The sequence below is a fragment of the Nicotiana tabacum genome, chromosome 7 (assembly GCF_000715075.1).
Source record: "Nicotiana tabacum cultivar K326 chromosome 7, ASM71507v2, whole genome shotgun sequence".
Classification (NCBI taxonomy): Eukaryota; Viridiplantae; Streptophyta; class Magnoliopsida; order Solanales; family Solanaceae; genus Nicotiana; species Nicotiana tabacum.
The window spans coordinates 11,225,285-11,250,551 of NC_134086.1; the positions used below are offsets into that span (position 1 = coordinate 11,225,285).

Sequence of the window (25,267 nt, forward strand, 5' to 3'; positions counted from 1 at the left end):
CGATAGTCCTCACCCCCGAGCCTTAGCACCATCATACATGTCCTTAATCACCCTAATGTACGCTTCCGGAACGCTGCTAACCTCCAAACATCTCCACAGAAGCTCCCTCAGGACTTTATCGTATGCTTTTTCTAGGTCTATAAATACCATATGTAAGTCCTTCTTCCTCTCTCTATACTACTCTGCCAATCTCCTCACCAGATGAATGGCTTCCATAGTCGATCTCCCCGGCATGAATTCAAACTGGTTCTCGACAATACACACTCCTCCTCACCCTCACTTCCACTATCCTCTCCCAAACTTTCCTAGTATAACTCAACAACTTGATACCCCTATAGTTATTGCAGTTCTGAATATTATCTTTGTTCTTGTACAACGGAATCATCGTACCCCACCTCCTTCTTCGAGTCTCTTCTTCGGACAGAAGATAATGCATTAATAAACATGAGAAATAGTTTTCTAGAAATAATGGAAGAAACAGAGAAGAAATCAAATATCTGACTCCCTGTTTCTTTTCTCATTGAGATACATAAAGAGAAAGAAATTCCAAAAAATACTCTTATTATTATTATTATTTTTTTGTTAAGAAAAGTAACAACAAAGTTCAAAGTTTTAGGCTTGAAGTAATATAAAAGAGGAAAAAAAATAATATCTAGATATGATTTTTCTCATTATATAACAGGGTCATCAACATAGTTCACAATCTTCTCCTAGATACAAGGTACCTTGATTTTCTTTTTCTTTCTGATTTTATAACTCACAACACATATTAAAAAAATGCATACACTCAGGCCTCATCCATTATCACTCTTGTAAAAGAATTCAGAAAAAAAATAAAAATACTACACTACAATTGAATGCCACATTCCAAGAAAAAGAAAGGCAAAATACCTTACCATCCTCCTCAACTTGACATGAATTATTAGTTACAGTCTTAAATTATTCGTGGTCTTAATTTCCCCCTCATCTTGGCCTTTTGAGAGCCAGTACTCCCCTGGACACTGACGTGGCAAAGAGTGCGGGTGCACTCGCCTGCCACGTGGATTTTTCTACATATGTGGTATTTTTTTGAAAAATAAAATATATTTTTACCTTTTTAATTATGTTACTTTTTTAGATAATTTTTTTCGAATACAATTTATAATAAAATTTAGATAGAACTACATTATTTATGCTAAATTTTTTTATTTGGCTAAAAATAATAAAGTTTTAGTGAAGCTTTTTTTGAATTTAAACTGAAAATAAAGATTTATCCAATTGAAATAAATAGTTAAGACATCTAAAAAGTTATAAAAATACATACTCTTTTTATTCCTTTTAAAAAGAAATAAAATGAGTGTATCCATAGAGTAAGTTATTTCTTGCAATTGTACACTCTTTTTATTTCTTCTTTTGATGCAATGACTATTTATTTTAATTGTGTATTTTTACCTTTCTCAGGTAAAATCTGTAAAAAATATATTTTTAGAGTAGCATAATTTAGAGTTATATAAAAAATTATAGCCAAAATAACTAATTTCATGTATTTTTATAACTTTTTAGATGCCTTGACTATTTATTTCAATTGTATAAATCTTTATTATCAAGCCGAATTCAAAAAAAGATTAACTAAAACTTTATTATTTTTAGCCAAATAAAATTTTTTAGCATAAATAATGTAGTTTTATCCAAGTTTTATTATAAATTGTATTCGAAAAAAATTATCTAAAAAAGTAACATACTTATAAAGGTAAAAATATATTTTATTTTTCAAAAAAATACCACATATATAGAAATATCTGCGTGGCAGACGAGTGCACCCACACTCTTTGCCACATCAACGTCCAAGAGGTAATGACTCTCAAAATGCCAAGTTAATGGGATAATTAAGATCACAAATAATTTAAGGTTGTAACTAATAATTCCTGTCAAGTTTAAGGGAATGATAAAGTATTTTGCCAAAAAATAAAATCTCAAGGTGGCTTAACGCATTATCAAATATAACGATAAGTCGGATAATTTGAATTAATTGAACTCTAAAATAAATATCGAACGTCAAACAGAAGTCGTGCCCCAAAAATAAATATAAAATACTATCAGTTCCGATTTTATTTTTTTAAAATATTGGGAGGTGGCGTAGCGTGAGAAATTCGCAGGAGGAGGGATAGAAACAGCAAAAGAAGAACCAAAAAGCATCAATTTATGGGTAATATACTACTATTATTATTTCACTAAAACCGAGGTTAAATTCATTGGATGCCACCATTTTTTGTTTCTTGTTTTCTTTTCTGTTCAGGCTAACTGCCATAACTGTGATTCCCTGCCTCAAAAAACCAGAAACCACACCATTCCTCACTATCTCTACACTTTTTCCTAAGAAAAGGAAATAAAAAAGAACAATGTTTTTCTTTTTCCCAATTTAATAAGAAATAGAAAAAAATAAAAAGAAACAAGAGTTTTCCCTTTTCCAAACTATATATAAGTGTCGAGCTTTAATTTTTTCTAGGAGCATATTTATAGCATATTCTTTAGTTTCAATAACTTGACCAAAGTTTCTTCCTTTCATACATTTAACCTTCTGTTTGCTATAATTATATAACCCCTTTTGATTTTCTTGGAGTTTTGGAGCTAAAGTTTTAATCTTTGCTATACTTTGTGTAAACCTTTTTGATTTCTTGAGTTTCTTTGCCTGCAATTTTGTTATTTGGAGCATATTCTTTAGTTATATGACCCCTTCTGATTTTCTTGGTGTAATTGTGCTAAAGTTTTAATCTTTGATATACTTTTTGTAAACCCTTTTGGTTTTTTGAAGTTCTTTGCCTAGAATTTGGTTATTAGGAGCATATTCTCTAGTTATATGATCCATTTTGATTTTCTTTGGGCTATTTTGCAAAAGTTTTAATCTTTGATATATTATTTGTAAACCCTTTTGGTTTCTTGAAGTTTGGAGTTTGATTATTTGGGGCATGCAAATTTCCTTTTGATTTTCTTGTGGTTTTGGAGCTAAAGTTTTAATCTTTGCTATACTTTTATAAACCCTTTGGATTTCTTGAGGTTTGGAGTTTGATAATTTTGGGACATGCAAATTTGTTTGGTATAATTATATGACCCCTTTTGATTTTCTTGAGGTTTTGGAGCTAAAGTTTTAATCTTTGATATATTTGTTGTGGACCCTTTTGATATCTTGAGTTTTGGAGTTTGATTATTTTGGGGCATGCAAAATTCTTGAATGAGATATGAAGTATTCTGGGGTGGTTGTTGTGTCAATCTTGGTTTGGTTTTTGGTTTTTGTTAGTCTTGTTGAGGTTAATAAGGGTCAAATTCCAACCACAGTTGATGGACCTTTTAAGCCAGTGACTGTACCTTTGGACCAAAGTTTCAGGGGACATGCTGTTGATTTGCCAGACACTGATCCCAGAGTTCAAAGGACTGTTAAAGGATTTGAGCCTGAACAGATATCTGTTTCCCTTTCTTCTACTTATGACTCTGTTTGGATTTCTTGGATTACAGGTAAACTTGCTAAAGTTTTCTTCTTTTTTTAGCCTATTAGTTTGAGTTCAAATTTTGAAGGGGGCCTTTTGCGTAACTTGTAAGGTTGCTCCTATGTGACTAGGAGGCCATGGATTCGAGCCGTGGAAACAGACTCTTGCAGAAATGCGGGTAAGGCTGCATACAATAGACCCTTGTGGTCCGGCCTGTCCCCGGACCTCGTATAGGGGAGCTTAGTGCACCGGGCTGCCCTTTATTAGATTGAGTTTGAATGTTAGCTTGAAGAATTAGTGCTTTTATCAATTCCAGTTAATCACATAGCTAGCACAGTGCAGGAGTTACTATTTCTTTCCTGCTAATACTATATGGTATGCCGAGAAGCTATTTATGATAATATCCAATGTTCATCGTCTAACAGAGTATGTTAAATTCAGTTATGTCACAAATTTGAGTTGATAAAATGGGAAGTTTGATACAAGGTTGTATACTTTTTAGTCATGGCCAACTGTCAATTCATAGCGATAAGAGCATATTATAGCATATACAGATATTCTTCATTGGTCTTTGCAATTTTAAATTGTGTGAGATGAAATATATTTTGGCTAACTGGTTAGAGGGCCTTAACATTCTTCATCTGGGATGTAGTTTAAGAATGTGCATTTTACTGTATTTGCAGGGGAATATCAAATTGGTGACAACATTAAACCATTGGATCCAAGTAAAGTTGGCAGTGTTGTTCAATATGGGAAAGATAAATCCTCGTTAAGGCACAAAGCAATTGGCGAGTCCCTTATTTATAATCAACTTTATCCATTTGAAGGACTTCAGAACTACACTTCTGGAATCATACACCATGTTCAACTTACAGGTATGCTAGCAGAAACTGAACAGCAGCTCCTCTGTCCTAGCTGAGATTACATTCTGCTAGTTCGATGTTTAGTACAGTCTCTGAGATCTCAACTAGTAAACTTGCTACTTTTGAATATAACCAAACTATTTATTCATTGCGTCAGCTTTTACTCTTTATGCAAAGAACTGAATGTTTGAACTAGATGTCAGTGTTCGTAACTTGACACCATGGACAAAGTAGTCGTACACTAAGAAGTAGGAATCATGCATCACACAGTTACTATTGAGATCAAATTTAGAATGTTGCCTCTATTAGATTGATAATGTGTAGAAGTATCTTCACTACAGTTTCACTTGCTGCTGTTAGGCCTCTCTACAACTGCAAGCCTGCTTAGTTTGGTTTTCTGCGGAAAACGTATATAGCTCATGCTTTGAGGCAGTTTGAAGACGCACAATTTGACTTTCCTTAGGTCTTTGAATGTGTACAACTGCAACAAGAATCTTTTTCAAAGTCTCATTCTGCAAATTTCATGTCTACTGAATTTCTTTTTGGGGGGTGGTGTTGGACCTTCACAATGGATTAATAATGCAAGTCTCTTATGTAGCTGATTTGTTTCTCATGTTTGATTTAGTCATCTGGTGCAATTTTTCGTTCTGCAGGGTTGAAACCAAATACATTATACTATTATCGATGTGGAGATCCTTCTATACCAGCTATGAGTACTATCTACCATTTCAAGACCATGCCTATTTCTTCTCCAAAGAGCTACCCAAAGAGAATAGCAATTGTAGGGGACCTCGGTCTAACGTACAATACCACTTCCACTGTTAGCCATTTGATGGAGAACAATCCAGATCTTGTTCTATTGGTTGGAGATGTCACATATGCTAATTTGTATCTCTCGAACGGAACTGGTTCAGATTGCTATTCGTGCTCATTTAACGACACTCCGATACACGAGACCTATCAGCCTCGGTGGGACTATTGGGGAAGGTGAGAGCTTGACTCCTTTTGCCCATTCAAAATTTTGATTCACACATCACGAATAAATTAATAAAATGTGATCCATTAGACAAAATGGATAGTTCCAACTTCTGTACTGAGAGTTCAGGGTTCAACTGAGATAACACCTGATCATTCATAAAAGACCAGTTTTAGATTTCTGTCAGAGCAGAAACACATGTATACTTCACTAGTTTAATTTGTGCTTCTGTTTTCTGACATTGTCGCTATAGATATATGCAACCGCTGGTGTCCAAAATTCCTATCATGGTGGAGGAGGGGAACCATGAGATAGAAGAACAAGCTGAAAATCAGACATTTGCAGCCTATCGTTCTCGCTTTGCATACCCATCAAAAGAAAGTGGATCATCCTCCCCATTTTACTATTCTTTTAATGCGGGTGGCATACACTTCATCATGCTCGGAGGATATGTCGCCTATAATAAGTCAGGTAAAAAACACTCTCAACCTTCCTTCAATCCTCTTCTCATTTCCCTTGTTATGCTTGCGGTAGACTTTGGAAATTTGTCTCAAATCATCGATCGGCTGGAATGTGTCCTTAGTTTTCATATCTTTGCCGTTCTGCTCCATCTAGTAAACTGATTCACTAAGCTTCTGATTACAGATGATCAATACATGTGGTTGGAGAGGGACTTGGCTAATGTTGATAGGAGAGTTACTCCGTGGCTGGTTGCCACTTGGCATCCACCTTGGTACTCTACTTACACGGCACACTATCGAGAAGCTGAATGTATGAAGGTAGCGATGGAAGATTTGCTGTACGAGTATGGTGTCGATTTAGTCTTCAATGGACATGTAAGTACAGGATTAATATACCGTTAGCCTAGAGCACATAAACTAATTTGTATGCTCTTCCATTCAAATTGCACATTTATGTATCAAATACTGATAACTTGAAGAAATCTATATAGGTTCATGCTTATGAAAGGTCAAACAGAGTCTATAACTACACACTGGATCCTTGTGGTCCAGTCTATATAACTGTCGGTGATGGTGGAAACCGCGAGAAGATGGCAATTGAACATGCTGATGAGCCAGGGAAATGTCCAAAACCAGATAGCACCCCGGACAAATTTATGGGCGGATTCTGTGCCTATAATTTTACATCAGGTCCAGCTGCTGGTAACTTTTGTTGGGATCAACAACCTGATTATAGCGCATACCGAGAAAGTAGCTTCGGCCATGGAATACTAGAGGTAAATATTTATTTCTTTCATTACGATATTTATCAATTCTTACTCCTACTGAATAAGCAACCAGAGAAACAGAATTTTAGGTATACCTCACATACCTTCAACTTATACCTTAAGATTAAGATAATTATTTTCTAGCAGTCTCTAGAGCTTTTGTCTAGTGGTAAGAGCGCAGCTCGTGATGTGTGATAGGCGCACATCACGAGTTCGAACTCTACATAGAAGGGCGGGTCCATTGTCCATTGAGTCTCATACTGTGTGCCAACTGGCCCTCGGAGTTTTCTTGATTATAAAAAAAAACGTTTTGTAGCACAAGATTATTTTGAAAGTCAATCTATTGAACCGAGGGTCTTCCGGAAACATCCTCTCTACCTTCACAAGGAAGGGGTAAGAACTGCGTACATACTACCCTCCCCGGAATCCACTTGTGGGAATATATTGGGTATGTTGTTATTGTTGTTAATCTATAGACCATTCAAAGATCACAAGAACTTGTCAAATTAGCCTATAAACCAAAAACAACAACAACAACAGACCCAATGTAATCCCACAAGTGGGGTCTGAGAAGAATAGTATGTACGCAGACCTTACCCCTACATTCAAGAAGGCAGAGAGGTTGTTTCCGACCAATAAACCAAAAAGAAAGTTGTAAAGTTTTTCATAAGTAGGAATGAAGGCGTATCGTCATGTTATACGTTCTAGTTCTTGCAACTTTAGTTATCGACTTATTGCCGCTAAATGCCATAACATTCACCTTTTTTGTTCATAGTTACAGAAATTTGATATGTTAATTTTTGTTGAAAATTTGCAGGTGAAAAATGAGACACATGCTCTATGGACATGGCATAGGAATCAGGATATGTACAATAAAGCTGGAGATATAATTTACATAGTCAGGCAACCTGAGAAATGCCCTGTTAAACCTAAGGTAATTAAACCCTGGCCAATTGGAAAATACCAATTTAATTGGATTTAGAAGATACTCTGACCCCAATTTACTTGTAATTTAGCTGAGAGAGGAAAAAAGAATAGGAAAAAAATAAATCTATTCTTTGGAAATAATGATTTATAAATTATGATTGACAACATTAATATTTTTTAATATATTAAAAATTGTACATGTAATCAAGAACCCTCCATTTGATGTATATTTGGAAGACTGTCACATTTGAATTTTAATATTTTCTGTAATTTATATATGATTTGTTGTGAATGTAAAATAAACTCATTTCCCTTCATCTAATTATTATTCTTTTTATCAAGTAAAGTATTCATCTTTTTCTTTTTATTATCTTCTACATTTATAGTTTTTTCCCGTCAGATTGAATATTTCAAATTGTGAATTAAATCAAGAAAAAACCTTTATTTGTTGTGCAATTTACAGGCATCGAGTTGGTTTAGTTTTTATATTTTTTGCAATTTATTTGTGATTGGTTTTGAATGAATGTCAAATAAACTCATCTTTTTCCTTTCCTTTTTTTTTAATCCTCTTCATTTGTAAGGTTTTCTATTAAAATGGAAATTATGTAATTTCCACGAAGATATCAAATGCAGAAGCAGATGATGGGAGACAGAAGCAAATGGGATTAGAGACAATGTACCAGCTTTACAGCTTATTAATCATAAATAATAAAAATATAAGAATTTCAGAAATATACATAGCTATATTTCCATTCAAATAAAATATTATAAGTTGGTTTGGACATAAAGAAAAATAAAGACCTCTAAAACCATTGGTCTTAAAGTAGGAAATAAATAGGATTAATTACTTCATTTTGATTCATAATTCCAAGAATCTAAATTTAAATAACGTCTGGTACGGACAACATGAAGTGGAAAATACGAGATTTTCTTTTTAAACAATGAATAGTTTGTCATATTTTCCTCACACCAAAGAAGAAAAAAAAAAGCAGCCTGACGCACTAAGCTCCCGTTATGAGCGGAATTCGGAGAAGGGCCAAACCAAAGGGTCTATTGTACGTAGCCTTATCCTGCATTTCTGCAAGAGACTATTTTCATGGCTCGAATCCGTGACCTCATGACAACAACTTTACCAGTTACGTCAAGGCTCCTCTCGTACCAAAGAACAAAAACAAAAATATAATCAAAAGAAAAACAGTCAAAATCATTAAATTTTGACCCAATTATCAATATGAAATGAAATGCAAAGCATAAACTAAATGAAATGGGTATGCAAAGACACAAAATAGTAGAACTTGGGCATGCTAACAGATGAAATGGTTTTAACATAACAATGAACCTAGACTTGTCATTGTTATAACCGAGAAATTCCCGAACATGTTCGAAACTCAGTGAATAATGAACCTGCCCCTTTAATCACTCTCCATTTTAAAGGCTAGGTTTTTGTCTGCCAGAGAATTCAAACTCATGACGTGCGCCTAACTCACACATTACATGTTGCACTCATACCACTAGATCAACGCCTTGTTATCAACATGGCAAGACAATTGATATTAATAAGGACCAATATGTTACTCTAATGGGCTAAAGTTTTCATAATAGCAAAATGAAAACTTCCCTTTTCTAACCAAAATTGTATTGTCCTAGTCTTCAAAACTAGCATAAAGTATGGGTTTACTCTACCAGAAATGCCTACAATAGTTGAAAAATATGAATGAAGAGAAGCATAAAAAATGCAGGAACTAAATTTGAGAACTTGTGAGAAGCTTTAGATTCCTCTGAGTCAGGAATATCAGGACCAACGCGCGGTGTTGTTCCTCCATTGCCATTGAAAGGATTTGCAGCGCCTGGTGGTGGTGGATAAAGAGTTGACGTCGTGACTGGTGTAGTCGTCCCTCCAGTCGTGCCACCACCAAGGGTGCTCGGAGTAGTAGAGCCACCAGCAGTGCTGAAATATTACAGAATCCAAGTTTGCATTGAAGATCAGAATGCCATTTTTTACTACAGAATTGACACGAATAATAGCATGCATGATAATCATAACTTGTCCATATACATGTTTGATTTGAACGAGCAAATGATCTTTAATACAGATACTAGCAGATTGATTGATGCATTAGCATGCATGCTCCTAAAACTAGTGTTTGGCAGATCCAAAATTTAGACGTGGGGTACTAAAATGCATATCTAAGGAGTCGTTTGGTACGAACGATAAGGGATAATTAATCCCGAGATTAAATTTAAAATGAGTTTATCCTACGGTTGGTTGGGATAAAGTCGTAGTATAACTAATTCCGGGATTAGTTATTCTGGGATTGTAGTGCTTTTTTATCCCATGGGAGAGTGGGATAACTAATATCGGAATAATTAATCATGAGATAATTTATTTCCCAACCAAACAACCCCTAAGTGTATCTATACTTATTTTCTGCACATATATGCATAAACTACGCATATATGTGGTTTTTTTACTCAAAATACGCAAATAAGTGTAAAAAAAAAGTTACCAAACTATATATAATGCCACAAATAGTCGCGTTATACAGTAACGTTAACTGCACCGTTACTGTATAGCGCCACTATTTGTGGCGTTATACTGACACACCTTACATAGCGCCATTAATAGTGGCGCTATACCCCTTATTACCTGACCCCACCAATAATTTCTGAGTTCAATAATTTAAATGCGTATAAAGCCACTTTTTGTGGCGCTATATACAAAAAAAAAAAAACCTCTCCGGCTAGCCATTTCCTATATAAACATCGTAGAATCGCCACAACTTCATTCAAATTTTTTTTAACTCTTGTTGGTTTCTATTGTTGTTAAATTCTCCAGCATTTTTTCATTATGTTTGAAGAACGTAGAATAATAGTATCATTATATTGGGGGGTGAGGTTGTGATGGAGAATAACTCTGTGGGCTACAGTTTACCTGCTAAGTGTAATGTTAAATTGCCACTTTCAATGGAGTACGAAACATTGATATCGTTGTTATGCAAAAAAATGAGTGTAAGAAAACGTTCAGTGATACTCAAAGTAACCGGAAGATATCCGTATTCCGTTACGCCGCAAGGGGTTGCTTTTTACTCAGAGTTTAACATCGACGATGATGACACTTTGAGTGATTTCTTGAGGACTCCGGACGAATGCCGGGAATTTCTTGTAATCACAATGTTGGAGATGTACGTGAAGGTCGAAGACGTTCCAAAAAATGAGGTTGTGCGTAGTAGAGATAACCCCCAGTCATCGGGTGGTTATTCTGGATCAGTTTTTGCCGGACATGTTCCGGATGAAAGATTTTTTCTTGATTTAAATTTATCACCGTCGGCAAATGAGCAGCGAGAAAATAATTTATACCCTGCTTTCCATAATTCACAAGAAGAGTGGTAAACTTCAATTTTCATTTGTGTTAATTATGTATATTTTTGCGTATTGAATTAATTTTAACGCTCATTTATTTAATAGGGGGTACCGGCCGGATATGAATTTTACAAGTGGCCCATCCGGTAGTCATCACCTAACTGAAAACGTCCATCATGGAATGTCATCACATTACGACTTGTAAGTGAAAAGCTACAGCCATATATAAAGCATTTATTAATTTAGTAACTTATATTTTTGTTGAAATGTGCAGTGAAGACGAGCAAGTTGAACTACCCGTACTCACTCAATTGCCCGAAAACGACGTATTACATCAGGATCTGGCAGATGAACAGAGTGAGGAAGAGAACAACGATTACGATAACAATGCCGATGAATCACAGGAAGTGTCCTGGTGGACTGCTGTAATGCACTCTTTGATTTTATACCTTATGGACGCTTCGATGTGCGGAATAAGTACAAGAGATATCAAGTCAATATCCAAGTTGAAGTGATTCCCGTTGAAAGTGTTCATTTCGCATGTGTGGGTGGAAATGTATTTACCCACTTGTAATCGTAATCGTTGTTCTCTTCCTCACTATACAGTAACAGTGCAGTTAACGTTACTGTATAACGCCACTATTTGTGGCGTTATATATAGTTTGGTAACTTTTTTTTTACACTTATTTGCGTATTTTGAGTAAAAAAAACCACATTTTGGTTCCGCAATCAATTGCAATAATACACAAATATTAGTTAGGTATGATGGATAAGCAGAATAACCCTGGGATAAAAATTTAGTAATGCCTTATTTTTTGTTTGGTTACTAATTTGGGATAAGTTATCACAGGATTAAAAATACTATTGAGATAATTTATACCTGTCAGAGGGTGGAATAATAATCGCAGGATTAGCTATTCTAGGATAAAACAGTAAAATTGACAATCCCAAGATTAATGAGTACAACATACCAAACAGTCAATAAGAAATAATATCAGAATAACTAATCCCAGCATAACTAATTATAGTATAACTAATCTCACCATAACTAATATCAACGTAACTTATCTTCAGACGAAACGAACCCTTAAAAAAATAACTAGAGCTAACTATTCATAAAAAGTAGAAGCAAATAACCAAAAAATAAATCAGATCAATAACCTGCTACAACAAGTTAAATTATATTAATAATATAAAATTTCTTTAAAATACAATGTAAATAGGTTAAATTCATAAGAATTTGACTCCATACACAGTAAGAAATGTATAGTCAAAATCAAAATGCTCTGCTCGAGATGACTATTGTCGCCAGATAGCTTAGCTGGCTTTTGCAGCTTTTTTTAGACTATCCATATAAAACAAGGACCATTGAATGGTTCAAAACTAAAAGAGGGGGAAAAAGGGGTAAAAAGATTCAAACTTTATGTATGGAACAAGCCAAAAAAAAAAGCATGGAAAAAATCTAATGTAATGTTTTTATGGGAAGGTTCTAATACCCTTTACTTTAGTATTATAGTTTACGTTGACTGTCACTCTATCTCAATCATTTTGTATCTCTCTCTCCCTCTCTCTCCCTCTCATATTATTTAACCATAGTTTTCACTCCACGACAAGCTCTAACACTAAAGTCTCCGGTCCACTCCAAGCTTGTCACTCAACTCAGAAAAGAGATAAAAACATAAAAATGGAAATTTATATAGTTTACTCTTCTTTTTAAGAGATTTTCTTTTTGTAGTTTTACTCTCCAAATATAGAGAATATTCGACATTCTTTTGGTCGTCAAAGTAGAAATTAAAATATAATAATCCTACTATTTACAAGTGATCTAGAGATTCTTTGCTGTCTACAAGTTTCTTCTCTTACACTTTTTCTTCTTCTTTATAGTATATTATTAGGACCACTTTCAAGAAACTCAACAAAACAGAAGATAAAAATTTACTAGAAAAATGTAAAGCATTAAATATCAAGAATTACACAGAACAGTCAAAGCAATGTACAGAGAAAGTTAAAGTTCATACCTTGGAGATGCTGGATAAACACAAGATCCATAACCTACATTACAAAAAAAAACAATCATTTCTCAACCCATAAATAACTAATATATATAGCCTTCGCATAACTAGTAAAGTTATTAATATGATGGTCACGTGTCCGACCCGTGAAAATAGTCTCCTACAGAGATGTAGGATAAGGCTACAATCAGTAGCGGAGGCATAATTATAATTTGGCCAATGGGGTTCAAAAAGTTAAAAAATTAAAAGAGATTGTGGCCAATGAAAATAGAACAAGAAATCTCACGGATTTTGAACCTTAACCACTAAACTATGCTTTTGGACTATATCAAGGGGATTCAAAATATAATATATAGGGACACAACGAATTTTATCTTATATATATAGTATAATTTTCCGGCGAAGGGGTTTCCAGCGAACCATCTACCATCCCTTAAATCCGCCACTACATACAATAAACCCTCGCAGTCTGGCTTTTTCTTGCATCCGCACATAACGAGAACTTAGTATACCAGGCTGCACTATATAAAAATATTTATAAAATATTTGAGAAAATCGTGGTAAGAAAAACTTCGGGACTCCTGAAATAATAATAGTGTCATGTAAAATGAAACTGATGGGAGTATTCTATAACAAGAAATTGTAAAAGAAAATGCATAAAAAAAAAAAAAAGATTTACTTGGATCAGTTTTGGCAATGGTTGCAGTGCCAGCAAATTCACAAGAACCAGGAGCTCTATTTCTGCGCTGATAATAACTATTAAAAGCATAAGAAGCATGAGCTTGTATTGTATTAGGAAGAAAACAAAGCCCATTTTCCAAAATAGTAACACAATCTGCACCAGAACTACAAGCATAATCTAATGCATTTTGTAATGCTGTTTCACTTGCATCACTTCTTGTTACACACCATGTTGCTTTTACTTTAACTATTTCGGTGCAAAATAAAAAATATATGAACAAAAACACCACTTGAAATGGTGGTTTTGCCATTGATATGAAGCTAAAAGTTCAAGAAAATTTATGGGTTTTGTTGGGGTTCTTTTTTTCTCTTTTTGGTGGGGTTTGAGAGTGGGAATTTTGAGAGTGATAAGTTGGGGTTTTTGTTAAAGAAAGGGTAAAAAAGGAAAGGAGAATGTTATGGTACAGTGTGGACAAAAGGACTGAATCAAATGGAGGAATGGGAACAAATTATAATTAATAAGGTCCATCACATAATGTTGTGAGATAATGGTATTTTTTAGTTTTAATTGGAGGTTTCAAGTTCCATTATTAAAAGCTGAAAAACACATAACAAGGAGTGCTTCTTTTTTTAAGGGTTGTTTTGCAGGAGGGATAAGGGATAATTAATTTTGGGATTAAATTTGAGATAAATTTATCTCATGTTTGATTGGGATAAATCGTGATATAACTATTTCGGGATTAGTTATGCCGGGATTGTAGTATCTTTTTACCCTTATGGGAGGATGAGATAACTAATCCTGGAATAATTAATCATGTGATAACTTATTTCCCAACCAAACGACCCCTTAGTGAGCTATAGGCGGTGCAAATTTTCTTAGATTTTTTACTACATGTTATTTCTTTTGCTTCAATTTTTCTATTATATTGTTATTGCTATTGCTTATCTTTCTATAGATTTATTTCCTTTTTACTACTGTCGAAATTTTATTTTACTTGAGCCTAGGGTCTATCGAAAGTAGACTCTCTACTTTCACAAGGTAAGGGTAAGGTCTACATACACACTACTCTCCCTCATACTTTACTTGTGAGATTATATTGAGATAGTTATTGTTATTGTTGTTGTAATGCATTAAGGTGAATTATGGCAATGCAAATCCAAATTAGTCGAACCAATAAATTCAGAATACTGAAAATAAAAAGGAAGACTGAAGAATTAACAAGAAGATGGTTTCTTTTATCTTTTTATTATTTTATGTGTTCTTTCAGCTGTTTCCTTTTTCTTTTGTTGTGTTCTTTTTGTGAGTTTGCTTTTTCTTTTTGGTGTTTGAGATTTTGAGGACTTTGAAAGTGATGAACTGAATGAATGTTTTCTTGGACAGATGATATTATTTTGTTTCTTTTTGTATGCTATACTATTTAATCTTTGGATGGATGCCTTTGGGGCATTGGCTTATAGATTCTTTTATTTTCCTGAATTTCAGCCTCTCTGTCTTGGGACTTACTAAAGTAACCACAAGGTACAAAATGTAGCCAAACATGGTGGTAACTAAAGAGGATGCTCAAAGTACTATAAAATTTTATTTACACTCAATAGTTACATCAAGTCGTACTAATTTATCGTGATTGAAATATGTATTAAAACTTATAAAGTGATAATAGTATATGTAACTATATGTATTATGTATTTATTACATTGGTGTAAATATAAAATATGTTAAACTTTCTTTCAAGATTTTAGCACACTTTTTAGAAAAGTATGGACAACATTGTAGAAATGACACCACGTAGCCATTTTAAAAGATTGCTATTTAAAATGAACCAACGTGTCCTGAATTTTAATTTTTTGGGATAAAAATATCGTAAATTGTCCTAAAATTAAGATTTTTAGTTCAAAATTTCAGTACAAAATAAGTATTCCTTCCGTCTCATATTATCTGTCATGATTCTCTTGTACATGCCCCTTAAGAAAAATTAATTAAGATGAAATTTTAACTACTTTACCTTTATTCATGTCTTAATATTTAATCTTTCTTCATTGGTATTTGAACAAAGTTAATTTTCAAGGATAATTATTACTTACGGTAAAAAAGGAAAAAGATAATCAATTTTATCTTGAATTTCTAAAGTGACAAATAATTTGGAACAACTATTTTTAGTAACCACGACTGATAATATGAGACAAAGGAAGTAGTGACTAACCCCCGAATCGCATCCATTTGTTTGTGCACTTCACCCGACAACATTCACAAAGTTCACGGGCCAATTTTAACTTTTCCCACTAAAGGAAAAATGTTGAATGACAATGTACAGTCAAACTCTATCATTTTCCAGCATGTACATCTTGGTAAACAATTAATACAAAATAAGAAAAGAAATTAATAAGCATAAACTTACCACCCCATGCTGGTAAATAAGGATTGCTTTTTTGAACTCTTTCTCTACATGCATTTTTCAACATGTACATCTTTAAGTGATGGCATTTTGAAATTTGAAAAATAACAAAAAATGGGTGTTAATACTCTATGATTGTAGTAATACAACTCACCTTTCTACCCTCCAACCCCTTTTCGTTGTGTATATCGTATGTGTTTCTCAAACGCGAACCTGTAGGGTGATCAATTAAACCCCAACCATTTTGATGTCAAAAATATTGCTAAGAAATTCGTATCAAATTTCTTCATAGAACAAAATATAGGCTTCACTCCGAAGAACTTCCTCTAATGAGACCTCTCGTACGTAGGCATCACTGGCATAATACCACACATAATCTTCCGCGTCCTTGTCTTTCCCAGCGATCTTTGGGCCGCCTCTAACATATGCAATATAGTGACCTCCCCTCATAGTCCCTGAATGTTCCACGACACCCACAAGCCGGTATTTGTAAACCTCCTTCTGCAGGCACCTGCAGTTACATCATTTCATTATCAGACAACCGCAGGCAGATAACATTTTGCAAAAGAGACTTGACCTACTCGGTCCTGGAAATAATATGCACCCGTGCAAAATACTATTACACGTTTTCAATTGAGTCTCGTCGACTTGGTTTCAAAAGTCTTTCTTTTTCTCTTTCTGGTTTCATAGCACAAAAAATACCTATACATCATCAATTTACGGATATCAATATACTCTTTAGTTAATGGACAAATCAATCTTTTAAAATGGGTTATCAGCAATAAACCAAACAAACATTTGACTAAGACTAAAGAGTTCATAGCCAACTACAACAACAACAAACTCAGTGTATTCCCACAAGTGGGGTCTGAGGAGGATAGTATGTACGCAGACCTTACCCCTACCTTTAGAAGGTAGAGAGGCTGTTTTCGATAGACCTTCGGCTAATGAAAGATAAAAGGAAGGAGCAATGACAAACAAACCAATCAGAAAACTAAGCGAAAACACAAAACTACACTAGGTAGTGCAATCAGAAACCGAAGCAAAGACAACAACAAATAATAATAGAAGCCTAGAAATACGAAAATACACTAAAGAATAGATAAAGATCCAACTAAGAATAGATAAAGATCCACCAATAATTTCATATTTTACATCCATTTTTGGTGAGTCCTCTCCAAGCTACACACTCACGGAACACTAACTTCAAACCAGTGACAGATAGTACAAAATAAAAGCCAAAGCACTGGAATATCAATTAAGATGTTCATATCACTTGGATAACAAGTTCCATGCAGAACCATTATTAAAAAAAAAGGTTCCATGCAGAAACATCAATCATATCAAGTGCTTCAATTAAAATTAAAAAAGGTGAAAAATAAGCTGATGGAACATATTAGAGCTGAGATTCAGAGACAATTTTCTAGCTTAACTAATCAAAAGAAAAAAAACTATGGCTTCCCCGGCGTCCGCCCCCAGAGGGGTAAACAGATAAAAAAAAACAGATACAAGCGAAAAACGGACAATAACACTATCTTGCATGGATAAAACCGAAGGCACGTCACGGAGAGGAGCAAGAAATTCAATAATTCAAAGGACTGGAAACGACTGCCAATACGCGATAAAAAGTGTGAGGCCCTCTTAAAATAATATTTGACAGACATATGCTTCCACATTTGACCCCAATATGCTTACGCATAACAGGAAGAAGCAGTTGATGGTGTTTTCAGCAGTTCTTTAGAAGGTAAAAAATGAGAACAAATTTCGGAAATCCTGAGGCACAAATTAATAAGATCCTTGACTATTTAGACAGGCTACTGGCAGGTTTAGCAAACAGTCCATTTGACCATGTTAAGGTACCAAACTTTTCTTAAATTATAATACCAAACATTAGTTGTTACTTTTCATCATGATCAGACACAAGTTGCTACTTTTTTGAGTTTAATCAGGAAGTTAAATAAATGTTTCTGTTCTCTAGTTGACGAGATTTATTATTTGGACAGGATCCTCTAAAAGCTACACTATTGTTCTCAGGCCCTAACGTAAACAAGTTCCAAAAGCATTTCCGAAGCCTCTTAATCTCTACACACAACCATGATGCTGATAAAAATTAATTGACGGTGGATTATATATGAGAAATAGCTCTGGGGTCACAATACTCTTTTTCTTTGTACTATTTTCCTATTATTTAAAGCCATCAACGAAACATTAAGTGATACACGAACTCACATAATCCTGAAATCAGCACTCTGGCTAACAAAGTTTTAGAACTCACATAATAAAATCATTTCCTTTTCTTTTGAAATGCTAATTTGCTCGCCTTGGTGACTCGAACTCGCAACCTTAACATTGGAGGTAGAGGTGCTTTCCACTTGAGCTACCCCCTTTTGGTTTTAATAAAATAATTTCCTATCCAAGACACTATAAAGAGACTAACTTTGACAACATCCCAATTTGGTTGAGCGGAGGTAATCTGATGTTAGAACAAAGGATCTGATCCGTACTACAATGATTAGGATAATGAGCCTATGAAGACACAGGGAGAGGTGAATTTATGGCATTAGGAATAATCCTAAAAATGGAATTCATGACCATATACAAAATAAGAATGTGACAAGAGATGAGAATGACATGATAAATTTGGAATTTTGGGATGCAGAGACATAATTGTTAACACTCTAAGATACTAATAATTGAGATATTTTATTAACTAAAGTGCCAAGCCAATTATGTGCAACCCAAAATCAAATATTTATAACATAAAAAAATGTATGCATCCATACTTATGATAAAGGAACATCATTAATTTAGTCTATACTCTACAAGACCACCAATCTTACCATCACATGCTTTAAGCTATACTTGCTGGAAATCTCCAATGAACTATTTTATTTAATAACTTTGAAATTTCAATAAAATAATCTCAAACAGAGAAGAAAGCGACACTCTGTTTCTCCATAAATCTCGATATGATAGTTATCTCTTCAGTCTAAGGTGAAACTTTCTCTAATTGGAAGGAGACAGTATTACATTACACAATCATTTCTCGTCTCCAAAAGCTTATTATGTTTAAAGAGTCCGCTTAACTGACATGGATTTCATCAGTTTTGAATAATCTATTGCAGGTTCTTATTACAAGATGAACAGAATTACTCGAAACTCAATTTAGTGAAGACAGCCAAAAAATCTGATTTTAACTGATCTTTCAAAGGAAGGAAAACTAACACACCTGGGATCAATAAATGTTGTGATATCAATAGTATCTCTGAAATTCACATGGCCACTAAGCTTACTTAAGCGTCCTCGAGCATCTTGGCTGAACCTTTTTAGATGAACAGTCAAAATTGGAGGGACTTTATCAATGAGTATCCTTTTAGTTGCATCTCTTTCCACTTTGACACCTTTAGAGTCCGTCTCATTTTCACTTTCTTCAGATTCAGGTTCATCCAACTTAACTCTCTTATCGCGATTTACTACACTACAAGCTTCATCTTGACTTGAGTAGCCATTTGTTCTATTTTGGTACACCAACCCGTCATCAAAAGCATCTGACACACCTTTCACAGCACTTCGATTAGTGGTTCTCAGTTCAATATCCCTTGGATTACTGTCCTTTGGCGCATTCTCCAGATCACCTGATCTAGGTTTCAGCAATTTCTTGTTCAGTCTCATCCTCTGTTGTCGTAGAAGTTTTGCACAGTTTTCACATTGCCAAGCATGTTCAATTTTAGATAGAAGCTCAGGCTTTGTGAAACAAGCCAAACAACTCTCCACAGACACTGGAGCATCAGTATTATCAACCTCATCTGGATCAGACTCAGTGCTATTTCCAACAGCAGAGCTAGCTTCTCCAAATCCATTTGACGTAGAAGCAGGACCATTTAGTAAAGGCTTTTCAGCAGGCCCTGCAACCGGCTCAGGTTCATTGAATAGGCCGCCGAAACCATCAAAGTCCGTAAAATCTTGTTCACCGAAAACAGCATCATAGGACACCTTGCCTTCTGCTTTTGGTATGTCACTGGTAGCTGAGGTCTCTTCCTTATAAGGAAGCAACAGAATTTCTGAATCTTGTACCTGTAATGGGGCTTCATCTTCCCAAATCCTCGTTGATGAATCGTTTCCAAGATTTGAATCCGCCGAGAAGAACTGGCTGTTTGATGCTGAGTTACACGCAACTTCACTAGCATAGCAGTCTTTAACTGGTGCTTCTTCACAAAATTGAGAAGCTATATTGCAGTTTGGTGACTTAGATCGTCCTTGATCGTCCAAGCAAATCGAATCATCTGGAGAACAAGCTTCCTCTCCACAATCCTGATTATTTTGCAAGGAGACATTATGTTGAACAGCATATTCAGTTCCGCAACCCTGATTAGTCAGAATATCATCATTTTGTGATGCGATGTCATCACCCTTGGGCAGAATATCTTGATCAAGATTAGTCGAACATGTAAAGTTCTCCACTGAATTCAACTGTCCAGTAATACCATTCTGAGAGGAAGATAGATCAGGAGAAGTTACTTGAGAAACGATGTCATTACCATTAGGCGGGCTATCTTGATCAAGATAATCCAACCATGTAAAATTGTCCATTGAAGTCGACTCACCGTCTACATTTTTTTCATTATTGAACTTCAGAGAGGAAGATAGATTATGTGAAGTTAAGCCCATATTATCAGCAACATCACTAGCATCAACGCAATCTAGCAATGCACCGTCAGAAGGAACTGTTGTTCCTTCAGTGATTGGCGTACTAGACTGCATCGAAGTGCTTTCTTGAGCACTTTGAGCATTAAGAGAAGCTGCGTCTCTGCTAATCTTGGGGCGGACTCTTCCACTTCTCTTTGGAGGATGTTTTGATTTCTTCGCTCGGGAAACTGGCTGAGTCTTTTTAGGTGGAGGCTTCTTAGTGGGAACCGGCAACGAGAGATCCAAGAATGGCTCATTTACTAATGAAGAGTGTCCACACTCCAGACAAGTAACAGTACTAGAGAGACGACCCCCAAAGATGGCATCAACAAAAGTAGGAGGAGACTTGCCATCATCCTGCGAAGACTTGAGTTTCTTTCTTGCAGTCAATTCCTCGGTACACAAACCGTCAAGCAAACAATGAAGCAACTCGTGACTGTCGTGCTGTTGATATCCCCTAAATTGTGGAGCCTTCGCACACAAGGAACCAAAGAAAGATTTTGGATTTATAGCATTTCTTAAGGTATCCTCAGGACTCGTCTCAGCAAAGAGCTTCGTAAAAGAAGCAGTAAGAGGACCAGCACAATCGTCCATTTCAAGAAAGTAATCCCGTAATCTATTCATTGCAAGTAGGTTTTGAATTATAGAATTAAAAAAACAAGTATTTCCTAAATTAAGCAATCCCCTAACAACATAACCACTTTTCCCGTAGGCACCAATTTCAACACTAGCTTCTGACTTGATCCCACTCGTGATACTCCCCGTCCCAAACCAAACATCCTCAACATCAAGACTAGGCTCTTCAGTCGACCGCCCTTTAATCATCTTCACAATGTCCTGTAATACATACTTTTGTTCAGTGCTCTCCTCTATCTTTTCGGCAGGAATTAGTCTATTGCACGAGAAACACCAGCGCAGCTGAGGATTTTCAAACTGCACTGCCAATGAGTGGCGATACTGTCTTGCATGCCGAACTGCATGACTCTGAGGAGTAGTAGGAAATCCAACACCTCCACACGAGAAATGACCACACTCTAAACAGATCCAAATGGCTTTGGAATCTGACTTTGATTCTCCACCTCCCTTCTTTTTTCCATGTTTACCTTTTCCTTTCCCAGCCCGTCTATTAACCGCTCCTTCCCTGCAATCTTCACACCTAACAGGTCCTGAAGAGCCAAGTTTAGCAGAAACTTTCTCCACATCAATACTCTTATCAATATGGTCACATATTTTTTTATCATTTACAGCTGTAACTCCATCCTCGGGGGTATTAACTTTTTGGGTGTCTTGTTGAGCAACAAGATTTGGAGATGCCACTGGATTCCGCTTCTCCTTCAAACCACCTTTGCCATTTTTCTTAACCTTTTTCACCATTATATCCTACAATCGACAACAGAAAACATCATACACCCTAAGTACAATACACTAATACATAGCTCAAATAACTAAGTTAGAATATTTCATAGGCACCACTTCTGGCCCATGCCCAAACAATTAGTATTCCTTAAACTTATCCTCAGAAATCACTCACTTAGATGAAAACATGACAGTAGGTCATGGCACAATAATCGAGTTCACATAAATAGGCCTACATTGAAGGGAAGAACAAGACAAGATTGCAAGTCTAGTAAACATATCAATTTCAACTGAATAAGGAAAAAACATAAAAACTAAATCAACTAAACATATCTCATTCATCTCTCTTAATCTTACTTATGTACATCTATTCACGAAGTGCTAATCTAGAAACGAAGCAACATCAATACCAAAATCTAGCTATTAGATTAAAGAGCAGTACATGCAAACTTGCAAGTCTAATAACCATTTACATAAGCAACAAGTCAATTAAACATCTCATTCATTTCTCTTCAATCGACCTCACCGACAGATGATCGAACGCCTTAACTAGTAAAATATAAAGAATGATCTTTAAGTCAATTAAATAAACTAGTCAATCTCTGGTCACTAAAAAGTGAACTTCCTTCTTTCGACAGTCGGAAAGGATGTATTTATTTACAATATCCCTAATAGATAAACTAAAGAAAACCAAGACCAAGCAAAAACACTAGGTGATTTCTTTCCATCTTTCCAAGCCTTGGTGGACAGAGTTAGCCGATATCTGTGCTGGTGGGAGCCTTGGTGGACAGACCGACAGAGTTAGCCGATATCTGTGCAGGTGGGAGGTAGCATGTACCTGTTCAAAGTCGAGGTGCACGCACACTGACCCGCACACTATGGTTATAAAGAAAGACCAATATCTAGCTACTGGATTGAAGAGAAGTATTAAAATTGCAAGTCTAATAACCATTCACACATTTTTCACTCTTTATAATCAAATTCCAAATACCCAAAAACACACCATTCGGAAAAACTAAACAAGAAACAAATCAACTTAAATTGTCTTCAATTTTTTAATTTTTTATTTTTGGAGAGGGGGGGGGGGGGGTTGGTTGGGGTTTTACCTTTAATATCCATACCCATGGGATTGGAATTCAAAAGGGTACACAAAAAATCGATTCGTTTATCATATAGTTGCAATAACAAGTCAAAATATATACATCTAAGTAAAAAATAAGCAAGCTCAAGAAAAGGGGTAGCATCAGAGATTCACCTGAAACTATGGAACAAAGAAAGAACGGAATTTTCCCAGTAATTTCAATAGATTATCAGTCACATAAGAAGGGCATGTATAGATTTAGTATATATCATATGAAAAGGAGCATTACAGAGAGAGAGAAAAAAGAAGAAAAAAACGTAAAAAAAGAAATGGGGTTTTTTGGGGCACTTCAAAAATGGCAATGGTGGTGAAAAAACAGAGGTAAAAGACAGTGAAGGAGAATGTGGGGGGTTTTTTTTTTTTTGGGGGGGGGGGGGGCGGTGGGGGGCGGGGGGAGGGTCCGTTGGTATTTTAGCCTATGGTTCAAAACCTCTAAAGTCTCAAATGTGGTAAAAGTAGGATTTAGGGTTGTAATTATGCAAGTGAGTTGCGGTTAATTATTTACTTCATAATTTAATGGAGTTTTACAGTCTAGTGATATCTCATCTCTCACGTAATAGTGATAGATTTAATTCTCATGGCTACTTATTTGCGGTTAATTATTTACTCCATAATTTAATAGAGGTTTACTGTCTAATAGTATCTTGTCTCTCGCGTAATAACGATAGATTCAATTCTCATGCATACTTATATAGTAATATCTTATATTTGATCTCGTTTCTCACGTAATAGTGATAGATTCAGTTCTCATAGCAACTTATTTGCGATTAATTATTTACTCCATAATTTAATATAGGTTTACAGTCTAATAGTATCTCGTCTCTCGCGTAATAACGGTAGATTCAATTCTCATGCCTACTTATATAGTAATATCTTATGTCTGATCTTGTTTCTCACGTAATAACGGTATATTCAGTTCTCATGGCTACTTATATAGTAATATCTTATATCTGATCCCATCTCTCACGTAATAGCGGTATATTCAGTTTTCATGGCTACTTATATAGTAATATCGTGTATCTCACATAATAATCGTAGATTCAATTCTCATGTTTACTTATTCAGAGTTAATTAAAACTTAAAAGTCTAAGTATCTCGTATCTCACGTTCAACTCTCGTGGTTATTTAATATTAATCAAAACTTATAGTAAATGATATCTCGTGTCTCATATAATAGCATCACATATTGAATTTTCACTGTCTCTTCTATATTGCTTCTTAAATCTCTTCTTTGAAGAAAAGGCTTAGATTTTATTTTGATTAACTTAATTTTCTTCATTGTGGTTGAGATGAGTATACCGAATAGTAAATGTGAGGGTTGGCATGAGAATAAAACAACGTACTGCAACACCTTAATAGGGGTTATTAATGCAAGTGGTTTATAATAAGTTACTTAAATCTAATTTTAGTTTGTTATATTCTTTCTTTTATTATGATTCGATAAAGGAAACAGTAATAAGTAAACACGATTGTAAGTGAAAAATTGAAGAAGATTGTTGAATAGACAGGGGAAAAAAAGGTCGATAAAAATAAGTTTAACGATTCAATAATAAGGTTGGTTAAGTAAAGTTGACTCGATCTACTCTTTAATATGACAAATTTTAAGTAATATTATATTATATTATATTATATTATATTATATTATATTATATTATATTATATTATATTATATTATATTATATTATATTATATTATATTATATTATATTATATTATATTATATTATATTATATTATATTATATTATATTATATTATATTCTATGTCAAATATTGAACGACGAAAATATCTTAAAAAAATTAACCGACTTTTATAGCCTTTGAAAGTTAGATTATGTCTTTACTCAATCAATTTGGTATAGGATAAAATTGTAATATTGAACCGAATTCGTTTGGAACTTAAGAGTTTTTGGCTAAAATTATCCTTCAAATATGGCTCAAAACTAGGGCACATCCTTGTGTAATAATAATGAACAAAAAACATCCTTTAACTATCCAAAAAATGACAACAATCATCCTTCTGTTAAGAAACTAACAGTTGCACCCAAAACATGTGCCAAGCACGTGACTCCTCCCCTCCCCCCCAAATTCTGTCGTTCCCGATCGTCTTCATCCTTCAGTGAAGCTTGGGCTTCAAAAACTTGATTTTTCTTTCAATATAATGAATATTAAAAAATAAACTTTTA

The 25,267-nt window shown here is 34.8% G+C and overlaps 3 protein-coding genes across 4 annotated transcripts; 1 reads left to right on the plus strand and 2 right to left on the minus strand.

The window, feature by feature from the left end:
• The first annotated feature begins 2,232 nt into the window (after positions 1-2,232).
• LOC107806588 (purple acid phosphatase 15) lies at positions 2,233-8,187 on the plus strand. Of its 2 annotated transcripts, XM_016630775.2 has the most exons (8): positions 2,261-3,489; positions 4,145-4,336; positions 4,978-5,311; positions 5,554-5,771; positions 5,946-6,136; positions 6,253-6,537; positions 7,346-7,462; positions 8,037-8,187. In XM_016630775.2, the coding sequence occupies exons 1-8, from the start codon at positions 3,216-3,218 to the stop codon at positions 8,046-8,048; spliced, it is 1,623 nt and encodes a 540-aa protein (XP_016486261.1). In that variant the 5' UTR covers positions 2,261-3,215; the 3' UTR covers positions 8,049-8,187. The 2 variants fall into 2 exon arrangements, with proteins under 2 accessions (XP_016486251.1, XP_016486261.1); XM_016630765.2 differs by lacking the exon at positions 8,037-8,187 and having other exon boundaries at positions 2,233-3,489; positions 7,346-7,772.
• Positions 8,188-8,991: 804 nt separating this feature from the next.
• LOC107807562 (PLASMODESMATA CALLOSE-BINDING PROTEIN 2-like) lies at positions 8,992-13,945 on the minus strand. Its single transcript, XM_075256935.1, has 3 exons — positions 13,507-13,945; positions 12,834-12,867; positions 8,992-9,403 (listed from the first exon to the last, which is right to left on the minus strand). Exons 1-3 carry the CDS (start codon positions 13,817-13,819, stop codon positions 9,148-9,150), a joined length of 603 nt encoding a protein of 200 aa, XP_075113036.1. The 5' UTR covers positions 13,820-13,945; the 3' UTR covers positions 8,992-9,147.
• Positions 13,946-15,755: 1,810 nt separating this feature from the next.
• Positions 15,756-23,402, minus strand: LOC107807563 (ubiquitin carboxyl-terminal hydrolase 2-like). The gene is made up of 3 exons (XM_075256936.1): positions 23,199-23,402; positions 19,131-21,967; positions 15,756-16,412 (listed from the first exon to the last, which is right to left on the minus strand). The coding sequence occupies exons 2-3, from the start codon at positions 21,959-21,961 to the stop codon at positions 16,178-16,180; spliced, it is 3,066 nt and encodes a 1,021-aa protein (XP_075113037.1). The 5' UTR covers positions 21,962-21,967; positions 23,199-23,402; the 3' UTR covers positions 15,756-16,177.
• Between the last annotated feature and the right edge of the window lie 1,865 nt (positions 23,403-25,267).

Bases quoted from the DNA above. Each gene is read 5' to 3' on its own strand.
- LOC107806588 (XM_016630765.2), top strand. From the start codon at position 3,216: ATGAAGTATTCTGGGGTGGTTGTTGTGTCAATCTTGGTTTGGTTTTTG. The intron at 3,490-4,144 runs GTAAACTTGCTA...CTGTATTTGCAG, and splicing joins TTGGATTTCTTGGATTACAG to GGGAATATCAAATTGGTGAC. The intron at 5,312-5,553 runs GTGAGAGCTTGA...TTGTCGCTATAG, and splicing joins CGGTGGGACTATTGGGGAAG to ATATATGCAACCGCTGGTGT.
- LOC107807563 (XM_075256936.1), bottom strand. From the start codon at position 21,961: ATGGTGAAAAAGGTTAAGAAAAATGGCAAAGGTGGTTTGAAGGAGAAG. The intron at 16,413-19,130 runs GTGTGTTAGTTT...ATGTAACTGCAG, and splicing joins ACAACATTTATTGATCCCAG to GTGCCTGCAGAAGGAGGTTT.
- LOC107807562 (XM_075256935.1), bottom strand. From the start codon at position 13,819: ATGGCAAAACCACCATTTCAAGTGGTGTTTTTGTTCATATATTTTTTA. The intron at 12,868-13,506 runs GTAAATCTTTTT...TTTGTAATGTAG, and splicing joins CATTGCCAAAACTGATCCAA to GTTATGGATCTTGTGTTTAT. The intron at 9,404-12,833 runs GTATGAACTTTA...GTAATATTTCAG, and splicing joins GTTTATCCAGCATCTCCAAG to CACTGCTGGTGGCTCTACTA.